At 36.8% G+C, this 11,937-nt stretch overlaps 1 protein-coding gene across 1 annotated transcript; it reads right to left on the reverse strand.

The window, feature by feature from the left end:
• Positions 1–723: 723 nt before the first annotated feature.
• Positions 724–4,763, reverse strand: LOC104246171 (uncharacterized). The gene is made up of 6 exons (XM_009801934.2): positions 4,402–4,763; positions 4,187–4,304; positions 3,262–3,473; positions 2,217–2,244; positions 1,478–1,586; positions 724–992 (listed from the first exon to the last, which is right to left on the reverse strand). Exons 1-6 carry the CDS (start codon positions 4,657–4,659, stop codon positions 911–913), a joined length of 807 nt encoding a protein of 268 aa, XP_009800236.1. The 5' UTR covers positions 4,660–4,763; the 3' UTR covers positions 724–910.
• Between the last annotated feature and the right edge of the window lie 7,174 nt (positions 4,764–11,937).

Here is an 11,937-nt window from a genome sequence, read left to right on the forward strand (position 1 = left end):
AGTGTTTGTAGAGGCCGAACTAAACCAACAATATCCATCAGGCATTATGTTTGAGAAGGAATATGGAAGAATTATAGAACAAGAGGTGAGATATGAGTGGAAGCTAGTGTTGCGTTCAAGATGCAGGAACTCTGGGCATGAGACAAGGAATGCAGGAAACAACAAAAAATGAGACTGAAAGGAAGGAAAACAGATTGAAGAGCAACAACAAAAGCCGCAGGAAGTAGTAGTGGCAGAGAAAACAAAAGAGAATGCACAACAAGCAGGAATGGAGGATAATGAGGTTAATCAGAATAATAGAACAAGGAATGAGACATGGAAGGGCAATAATATGAAGCAAAGGGTGGCTAACAAGGAGGTCATCAAAACTGGTAATACATTCATTGCTCTGGCAAATATAACTGATAGTGAGAAGGGTATACAACAATAACAACAACAACAACAACCACCCAGTATAATCCCACTTAGTGGGGTCTGGGAAGGGTAGTGTGTACGCAGACCTTACCCCTACCCTGAGGTAGAGAGGCTGTTTCCAAATAGACCCCAAGCATCCTTCCCTCTAAGAACTTCCCACCTTGCTTGGGGAGACTCGAACTCACAACCTCTTGGTTGGAAGTGGAGGTTGCTTACCATCATAGCAACCCCTCTTGTCTATACAAGATATTAATAAAGGTGGTCATTCGAATCATCCAATTGTAACCAAGTACAACATAAGGTCGACTCTGCAGTGATAATTGCAAGCTCAATAAAGTAATATGATTTCAAATTGCACACTATATACAATATTCCAGCACAGAAATAAATTGGAAGACGCATAAGGTTGATTTGATTTACAAGACTGTACAAGAAGTTAATATTTACAGGCTTTATTCACAACCAATCCTGTTGAAAGCACACAGCAAAAACATCTTCAAAGAGCCCTTAGAACCATTTTGCTCGTCTTGTGAACCCCTTTGGCAGCAAGTCTGACAACAGATCGGCTCTTGTACAACCTGCAGAAACAACAGGTTTAGTCACTGTACCTCTATGTCCTAACAAAAATGTCAATCCCTTCAAAATATAGTTCATGCATGGTCAAGTCAGATGCATTTGATGTACAGAGATCAAAAGAACAAAATCTGCACCAAAATATCTCTCTAAGGATATAGTCTGATCATGTTTACAAATTGGTCTAGAATTTGAAGCCTCAACTGCGAAAGCTAAACTAACTGATCTACATAATTCAACCAAAAGTTCTGTATTGTTACACAAGGACCTAAAATATCCAAGAAATTTCACAGATCACATTTACATATTTCAATTGAAATTCTATGGAAGTCGTTGATGTTCCAGTCCAAATACAAAAATTTCTAAAACATGCAAGACCAGAAATATGAAGAATTAGAATGGAAAACATGGTAAAGTGAGGCCACCCCATTTGTTGTAGTATGTAAGATTAGAAACACAGGGAAGCAAAAAATAATAAATGAGTACTCACCCCACTAGAGCAAGTCCCCAGGTGGAAAGGACGTAGAACGTTTGTGCTGCATGCCAAATGTTGAACATTTTTTCTACTTTACCTGTGCCTTCTAATGCTTTTGTCAAGGCTGTAAATCAAGTTGAAGACCACATAATAAGATGATGCTCAAGTAAAGATCATAAACACACAATGGAAATAAGAAGGAACAACCAATCAAGTAACCCAACCAACCAATCAATCTCCACTAACAATCAATCAATTAACCAATCTCTAACAATCACTCAACCAATGAATCTTCTCTCATCAAATCTATTTCTAATTCTAGCACTTAGCCAAAAAGGTGCATTTTCTCCGCTCCCTCTCGAACATTTTGAATGCAATTCTCTAACAAGACAGCATAAATCTCATAGATCTGGAGCTATTGTACACCACATAATCACCAAAAAAAAATGGATGGCCAAACATTATCTAAAGGAAGACTATCAGAAGTAACCTATCACTTAAAAATTTATTCCTAACAAGTATTTGGTTAGATCCAGCATTAAATCTTGAGAAGGCTCCCCATCTTAAAACATGTCCATGCCTATACATATAAATCCATTAAACAAAAGAGAAAAAGCATGAAGAAGAAAATGTAGAAGCCATGTAATGAAAATCTGTATCACCTAATCATTGAATTTTACGCCTGACTCTGGATGTTTTATGTTAAAAGAACGAAGAACAAAGAAATAATAGGAGAGAACAAATAGTAACTTACTCTTTTGCAGTTCTTCAGGAGACATCTTCTGCAATTGCAATACACAGAAACAGTGAAAAAAATGACATGACCCCAGCATAATTGAAAGGGAAATATACTTTTAGTCCATGAGTTAATGTTGTTTCAATCCATGTGTTATTTGATGAAGCACATTTAAATTTTAGTTAACTGAATGTTCAGTTTTAATCCAATCATTGATGGAAGATATAGGGTAGTTATATAGCTCCCACTCTGATTTTCCTAATTGGTATTTAGGCACACATACCCAGCATTTCTTTACACCCATGCACATTCAACTACTTCTGCACTAGCTTGTTCTTGATTCAAGTCTATTACCAAATTATTTACATACTTTGGGAGTCCACATCTGCTATACAAAGTAGTTGTTCTGCAAAAAGGGTTCACCAATAGCAATCACACCAAAGACTAACATGCAAGTGAAGAGACTTAATCACGAGGAAGGTGGGATGACAGGAGTGCGATGAGGGTGTAATAAAGGGAAGTTGTGACAACGGTTGGTGGCAATGGTGAAATCTGATCCATTCTAGGAGGATCATCAGGAATTCTGCCGGATATCAAATTTAGCACCTAGCCAATCAATTCGAAGAGTTTCTGCGGTTCAACAAAGTTCTTCTATGGCTGCATTACCTTTGACCGCCCAAAAGACGTGCTCTTCAACATTATCCATCAATTTAGAGTCGTACGAGTGGGGGATATAAAATCTGAAATTCCTCCCCACTAGTTTCAACATCTTGCTTCCCCTAATAATCACTAGCGTGTTACACTATCCGACCCATCTGCATCGAAGACAGAGGGGTGGTCTGTGTGGAAAGAAAGCTAATATACCAGAGAAGCAAAGACCAGAATGGAGCTATCTAACGTCTGTTATTTTACAATCAATGATGGGATTAAACCACACAATTGTTTAAATTGAAGGTTAAATTGCTTCATCAAATAACATAAAACAATAATCCAGGGACTAAAATTGCTATTTTCCCTAATTGAAATATGACAAACAAGCAAAAATATATAAATTGCCTTGTACCTGAGCCTTCGAATTGGATACTATGCATCTAGCCATAAAGTTGGCAACTGCATCTACAACATATTCCTCACTAACAATCACGTAATTCTCATTATCTATTCCACTTCTTTCTTCAAAATTGCTGGGGACCATTTCCTCAGTCACCCAAACCCACCAACTTGGTTCTTCAAGGCTCATGTTTACCAGAAGTTCTGCCGTCTCCATGTCAGAACCTAAAAACATTTTGCTTGGGTAAATCAGAACCTAACAATATCTATATGTTTTCGATTTTATTTTTATTTTTTTTATAAGGTAAGGTACCTGAATCCAACAATTTATTAAGAGTAAGATGACAAGAAAAACCCTCTTTTGAAAATGGAATACATTATGAGAGGGAAACACCACTTCCCATAATACTCATCAACCAACTACTCAACTCTGGTAAACCTTTAGACTTCCAGCACATCTTACTTTTCTGCATTAAGTAGATGTCCTTTATTAACAAACAGGGCAAGACATTCAAAATACGAATTAGTTAAATCCCTATGACTCAACCCCACCTCCAACGAATGGATATATTCTGGGATTCATCCAATCTCACTCAATCCTACGTCCTACTCCACGACTAATCTCTTTTAATATACGAGAGTCAACAAATATTACTACAACTATTTTTTATAACGCGAAATTGTCCAGCCCAGCTTGTGTGTACTCGACTATTCCACTCGGTACCTACTACCTTCCACCAACACGGATAGCAGAGTAACTCTGCCCACCAAAGTTTAGGTGGATGGTTAAATATCACCTAGTTTTTTGTCGGGGATTTGAACCATAGTCTCCAAGGTTTACATCCACATCATTGACCATATAGACCACACTCTTGGGGCAAATATTGCAACTATAACTGACAAAAACTAAATATCAAAGGACACAGAACAACACGAACCAGTAGGCTCCTTGAAAGGAAATTGACAGCCATTCCCATCAACGGAATTTCGATTGAGTGATTCCAGCTGTTTCAAAAAGCTTCCGGACTCGACAGCAGCTAACAGACGATCATGAAGCTACACAACATTATTTTTTTTAAAAAAAACATTAAAAAATCTATTTTTTTAGCTAGAGGGAGAAAAGGGATTGTGTTAGGAATAAAGGGAAACATACATCAGGGGGACAATCTTGAAGTAATAAAGGAGATTGTGACATGCTCTGAAGAAGCACAAGATTTTGTTGAAGCAACCGTTTCAGCCGCTCGTTTTCAGACCTCAACGATTTCAATTCATCATCTTGTTCAGACACATCATACGGCGTCGTTTCGGAGTGATTATGGGTATGGTGGTGACAGTGTTCCACCGCTGACCATGCCACGTCGGCCACCTCCAATACCGTCTTCGCCACCTCAATCGGATTGTGTCCCTTCATATCTGGATTGAATTTGCTTTGAAATTGTATGGATCTTTAGGGTTCGATGTTTTTCGGATTCAGTAGAAACCCTAAATTGAAAAATAGTTGGATGGAATATGCGTAATCCAATCAATACATATACATATAGGTAGTTTTGTGAAGGTACTCCTTTGTTTTTTTGTTAATTGCACTTCGGGCCCCATATGTTCTTGAAATTCCAAAAGATGGTAGAGTTGAAGGTACTGAAAAGAAATGACGACAAAATAATAGATTTATGTACTTGAACGACATTCGGAATGAAGCTTTCGGAAAAAAGCGTTTGAAATGTGTAAATAACTTTTACTTAGTAGTATCTTTTACCGTCTTAATTTATGTGCTTTAGTTTTTTCTTTAACTAGTCTTACGTTAGCATCAATCAATTTAAATATATATATATATATATATATATATATATATTAATATTACAATAAACTATAGTATTTATTTAAACGATGTAAGTAAATATTATTACAATGACATAGTAGTTGACGTAGACAATTAAAATTTTATTAAATTTAAATCTACAAGTAATTTGGATTTTTATCATATATTAAATACATATTAGTCCAAATAATATTATGGGCTAGTATAATCGGGTCGATTGATTAAATCTAATATAAATTAATTTAAATGAAAGTCCAATATATTATTGGGCTAGCCCGTCAATTGGTCTTCTATCAAATGAGTCGGCCCATAAGCCACAAGCCCAATGACCTACTAAGGGTTTCTTGGAGCCTACTCCATCCCATACCTATATAAAGGGGTTAGAGGGACAAGCAAGTAAGTAGAAGGAAAGACTAAAGAAGCTTTAAAGAATAGCATCAAGGTCTCCATCCATATCTGCCACCGTCGTCTGTGGTCAAATTCCAAAGGCGAACTCAAATCATAGGCGGGCAGCTTCAAATCTTTCGTTCGTGATAACCCAACACCAAATCTTTGTTCCTGACGACCTTAAAATTGTTCGTGACGTCCTACAAATTTGAAATCCGTCAAGTTCAAAATCAAGCTCTCAAGCTCTTGAACCATCGTCTGTGAGGAGAAGAATCAAAGGATTACATCTCTTTAGATTTTAGAGACATTTTAGAGATTATAACCCCATCACTTGACGTCGAATATAATATTTCTTGTTATATTTCTTATCTTGATTATTATTTTTCAGGAGCGAAATTTAGTTGTTATAAATTTTGGCACGCCCAGTTGGACCATCTTTACCTCTCATCTCTTCTCTTCGAAGTTCAAGTACACCAGGATGACCTCAATAAAAATCAACTCTAGATCTGACTCCAAAAGCAGATTGGAAGTTGTCATAGAGATTGTTGGCCAAATCAAAAGAAGCAAAGCCGAGACGTTAAGACAACAAATGCTTGAAGTGCGGTCCACAACTCATGTTTTTGGTTCATCTTCTCCAAAAGAAGTAAGATCCTCTTTCGTACATGCTAGAAGAAGGGAACAACATTGCTGAGGTGGTCGAACGAACTTTGGCGCGATTCAGCCTTTCAAAAGAATGCCACCGCTAGTCCCACAATCCCTTCATGTAGAAAGATAATGACGTCTTGAGCAACAAATTTTCTCCAATCTCTCCTCATGTCACTCCACAATATGCTTTGTATCCAAGTGATGTTCCATACCATTCTTCATCCTCTGCGTTGATCATACAAACGATGATGATTGAAGCTTCTACTATAGAAGAACAATTTACAAATTTGACAAAAGTAGTTGAAGGCTTGACAAAGTACATGAAATATCAAGATGATAAACTTTCCAAGTTGATGAATTAGGTGGAGAGTATGACGGAGGAAGAATCAAACCAAACACCTAGGAAGCTTCCAGAAATTCATGAGAAAGGAGGGTCCTTTACAAAGCTAGCAACAATGACCAAAGAGCTCCAAGTCGGACAGATTCATGTTGAGCAATTGAAGGACTTCATCATAGGGGCCATCAAAGATAAAATTGAGCCTTCGCCTAAATCTTTTCTTATATATGCAAAGCCGTACACACAAAAGATTGATAACTTGAAGATGCCAAGCGGATATCAACCCCCTAAGCTTCAACAATTTGACGGTAAAGGGAATCCCAAGCAACATGTTGCACACTTCGTCGAGACGTGCAATGATGCTGGAACTTATGATGATCACCTTGTCAAGAAGTTTGTTCGATCTCTCAAAGTAAATGCTTTCAATTGGTACACAGATCTTGAACCTGGTTGCATTGATAGTTGGGAGCAAATCGAGCAAAAATTCCTCAATCGCTTCTATAGCACGAGACGCATTGTGAGCATGATTGAACTTGCAAATGCCTGCCAACGGGAGAAGGAACCAGTTATCAAATTGATCAATCGTTGGAGGAGTTTAAGCCTCAACTGCAAAGACCTTTTTAGCGAAACTTCTGGCATCGAAATGTGCATCCAAGGTATGCATTGAGGCCTTCGCTACATCTTGCAAGGAATAAAGCCTATAACTTTTGAAGAGTTGGCCACCTGTGCGCATTATATGGAATTGAGTATGGCTATACGTAGAGATCAAAGGTTGTCTATCTTTGAGACTCATGACAAAAAAGAAGTAGACGATGCCGAGAATGGGGGCAAGTATTCATCCGAAACGGAAATCGAAGAGTCCATGCATGTCACTATGCTCCTTGACGCAAATTGAAAGTCGCAATGCTCCTTGATGCATGAGCCTAAACTGCAAGTCGCAATGCTCTTTAGCGTATGAGCCTAAACTGCATGTCGCAATGCTCCTTGATGCATTAGCCTAAACTGCAAGTCACAATGCTCCTCGACGCATGAGCTTAAACTGTATGTTGTTATGCTCCTTGATACACGAGCCTAAATTATATGTCACAAAATTCCTCAAATTCGAGCCAAATCTTCAACTTGCAAAGCTCTTCAAAATTTGAGCGAAGTCTTTAAGTCACAAAGCACTTCAAGTTCGAGCAAAATCTTCAAATTCGAGCAAAGTCTTCAAGAAGTCAAGTTCATCAAATTCGAGCAAAGACTTCAAGTTACAAGCTCTTCAAATTTGAGCAAGTCTTCAAGATGTAAAGCTCTTCAAATTTGAGCAAAGTTTTCAAGTTGCTATACTCCTTGTCCGCACGAGTATAAACTGCATACAAAAAAAAGAACTTATACTTTTTTTGAACTACGTAATGACTTGATCCTCTTTTCTGGGGCACTTAGGCAACTTAGATTTCATTCTAAGTACAGTCATTTAAGCAAAAAAAAAAATGAGCCAATTCCTTTTCAGGATAGCCAAAAGAGGATGTTAGCTCTTTGTATGCGACATGTGCTTCTTTGGTAAGTTAAAAGAAATAGTTATTCCACGTCAAAGATTAAAGAATAATGCGCCATATTTTTTTCATCCAGCCGCATGAAAAAAATATTGCGTCATGTGCTTCTTTCGATAAAGGTTGAAGGACGAGATGCTCTCCTCCATAGCTCGAAATATGGAGCACTACATTTATCTTTTCGTCAAATCATGAGAAGGACGTTCTATAAAATTCTTTTACAAATTGTAAGAAGATGTTGTTCTACTCCAAAGCTTGAAGTTTAGGATACCCCATGCACTTCTTCGATAACTTGAAAGAAGATATGGTTTCAACTCAAAGATTGCAGGATGGCTACTTTACATACTTGCTCGCAAAAGATGCAAGAATAGTACTCCTAATGTCTCGCCAAGCTACAAAAGGGGAGATATGCCACGTACTTACTCACCTGGTTGGAAAAGGATACTCCAAATGTCAATCTCGCCCAGCCGCAATAAAGAGACGAATGGTTCATCCCTAATTATGTGGACCTCTAATGAATCTTCTTAGGGATATCAAGAATGCTCTTGAAAATCAGCAAAAAAGAAAGATTTTGGAGCACCCCGGTGCCAATGGCACAAAGCTTTTGGTTTTGCTTAGTTGATTGGTGCCAACAACACAGAGCTTTAGTTCAACAACAAGTACCAATGTCAACGACACGATGCTTCAATGTAGATGGAGAACTTGCCATGGATTTCTTTGCCAAATTGCAAGAAGAGGACGCCATAAAACTCCTTCTAAGGCAGGGAAGGAATGCGAGCCGTAATGATGGCGATGAAAGACGGACCTACTTGAGTGATTGTGTTTTTGACAAAGCTCGACTGGAAAGGTGGATGCACCAAACTGTTGTTTGCCAAAGCCTCGGCTGAAAAGGTGGATGCGCCAAATTTTTGTCCTCCTATTCCACGAAGATGAGAATGCACCAAGATTTCCCTCGCCAAACCTAGAAAAAAATGTATGCTTCCCAAAAAAATAATCCTTCTGATTTCGGAGCTTGATTAAAAAATATTATTATGGTTGGATCAAAAAGGGTAGAGCTTCTACTTTTATATATGTTATACCTATCTTACTCTTCTTTTTAATGGTATAAACGACTTATGATTTGGACCCTCCTACCTCAACATATGAATTTTTCCGCGAGAGTGCACAAAGCTAAAAGAGCCGGCACGTCAGAACTCGTCGTGTAAATTCTGAATAGTATCTGGAACGGTCTAGGAGTAATATGATTGTAATCTTATTGAAGTCGAAGTTTGGGGAGTCTAGTTTTCATAGCTGTAAACCGCTCATGATTCTGATATTCCTACACCAAGATATGAATCTTTCAGTGAAGGCACGCGAAGCTGAAAAGTCGAGTACGGCAGAATCTGAAGCGAAGTTTAGAGATACTCCCGAGACAGTTCAGAACGAATTTGGCTTCAAATTTTTGATATGTTGTAGCTCTCTGTGTTTAGTGTAAAGGAAATCAAGCGAACTGCAATTCATGCGCTCGTACACCATGTCGCACCTCCACTTTACCGCGCCCGCGGGGGCGCGTGCGGAGTTTTCTCCAATTAAAGGACAGTCGAAACGGGATGTGTTTATTTGTTTCAGAGTCGCCACCTAGGAATTTTAAGGCGTCCCAAGTCACCGGTTTTAATCCGTGAATCGAGGAGAATATGACTCTGTTTGTTATTCTGCGAACCAGAAATCCTGAGTAAGGAATTCTGTTAATTCGGGAGAAGGTGTTAGGCATTCCCGAATTATGTGGTTCTAGCACGGTCGCTTAACTGTTTTTATACTTGGCTTAATTATCTTGATTTACTAAAGACATGATTTTGTTACCGCTATCATTAAAGACTTTTCTTGAAACGAATCACGCGTACGTATATTCGCATTACATATTATTATTAAAAGAATCGTGTCACGCATACGTGTACACAATGAGATTGACAATATTATATATTTTTTTTATACTTATTATAAAAAATCATATGTTTGAAATCATGCTTAGAATAATATTAAGAACGTTCGTCACTCTTGTATGATTAAATAGCGGAGTGCACATCTCGGGTTTAATGAAATTATTCTTAACATTCCCGGCGAGCCCCTCTTTTTTATTAAATGTTCGCTCGAAGTTGCGCGAACACATAGTCCGAATTACTTTTAGAAATATAATCAGGTTACGGGAACATATCCCTAATCACACAGAATATTTCTTGATGGTAGCATAAATTTCCCATAGATTGTTTATTACGTCCATGTATTTTTATGTGAAAATCATGAGAAATCAATATTTCTCTAGCCTCTAAATTCCTTGAAAATAATTCAAAATTTATTGGACGTTGATCGCAAATTATATTTTTTTTCACGTATAAATTATATTCCTCCAAGCCATTCAAACTTAAAGAGTAAAATAAGCAACGTATGATTAATATTACCATTTTTCTCGTAAATACAATATATGTATACTCAAAATGTGAATGGCGTATGAAACTAAAAAAAATCGATTCATGAAAGGAAGTGATATTTCTTGAAGAATATTCATTATTTTATTTTTGAGGCGAATGCTATTTTTTTTACATTCTTAAAACTGTTATAATCTATAAACTTAATCACCTTATATATTACTTATTTTTAATCCAAAGTTGTAATTGTTTAGTTAATCGGTTTACAATGATAAATAATCAAAGTGGTGAGAAAGAGGACTATTATACAAATTGACTTAATAAAATAGTATTACATGCAACATAGTGGTATGTCCGAACCACTCATCATATTCCAACATCATAAACGAGACGGATTATTTCAATTCATATTTCTATCATGGCTATTCACATCTATGAATGAAATACAATTAACATTATCTAACCTTAAACAAAAATCGAATATTTGACAAAATGAACGAATAATGTAGGTTTTTGATATTTCTACACTATTCTTTATTTAGCTAACAATGCCACAAGGCTTAGTTAATGGTCAATCTTTATGTCATATTCCCTATCTTGACAATTCGAACATAATTATACTTAATGAAATTCTGAAATAAATAATATAATTACAACGCTTATATGAATTTCAAAAGGTAACCATTAACTTATAGTCATCATGTCCAACATACTACTATATTAACCGACTGAAATAAAGCTGCAATTTAAACTAATAATTTTAAACGAGTAGAAGACATGATATTAATTCCAAACTTCATTTATTTGTCATGTTGAAGCTTTTCATGACATGAGTTTACAGATATGTACCTGGAAATGAGGGTAGAAGAGGTAAGTTTCAGCAGTAGCAGCAGCAACAAAACAGCAGAAAATGCCAATGTTTCAACAGATTTTAAGCGACAAACAGGACCCGTGAAACCCAGACGCACAATAGTAGTACTCTTTAAGAAATTTCAGATTTTTAAACTGAACAATAAGATCAAATAAATCCGGACAGATTCCAGGAAAAACAGTATTTCTGATTTTAAGACTTTAGAAAAGGGAAACTGAAAAGCTCTTAATTTCTGAAAATCAGCCTCAATACTAGTGTCTGATGTAGAATTCTTTTTACTGTTTCTGATTTTCTTTCTTTCTTTCTGTTCTCTATCTGATTTTCCCTCCTTCTCTTCTTCCCTCTCTCTTAATTTCTGTCTGTCAATTTCTCTCTTTCAGATTTCTGTCTTTCTTTTTCTTTCTTAATTTCTGTCCTATCTCTTGATGTATCTATGTCTCTCTTCCTTTTTTTCTCTATGTATTAAAATCTGGTCCTCTTATACAGGTCTGCCCCTCCTTTTTTAAGTGCTGCCTGGACCCCTTCTCTTTTTAAAAAAAATCAGAAAATCCCACTAAAATATGCTTTTACTACTTTAAATTCCATTACAAACCTTTTCCTGATTTTCAGCATTCTCATTATCCTTTGTTTCCCATTATCCCATTAATTAATAGCCACTAACATTCCACTTTCAGCACACTACTATTGTCATATTACCCTCAC

This window comes from Nicotiana sylvestris, chromosome 3, assembly GCF_000393655.2.
Source record: "Nicotiana sylvestris chromosome 3, ASM39365v2, whole genome shotgun sequence".
Lineage (NCBI taxonomy): Eukaryota > Viridiplantae > Streptophyta > Magnoliopsida > Solanales > Solanaceae > Nicotiana > Nicotiana sylvestris.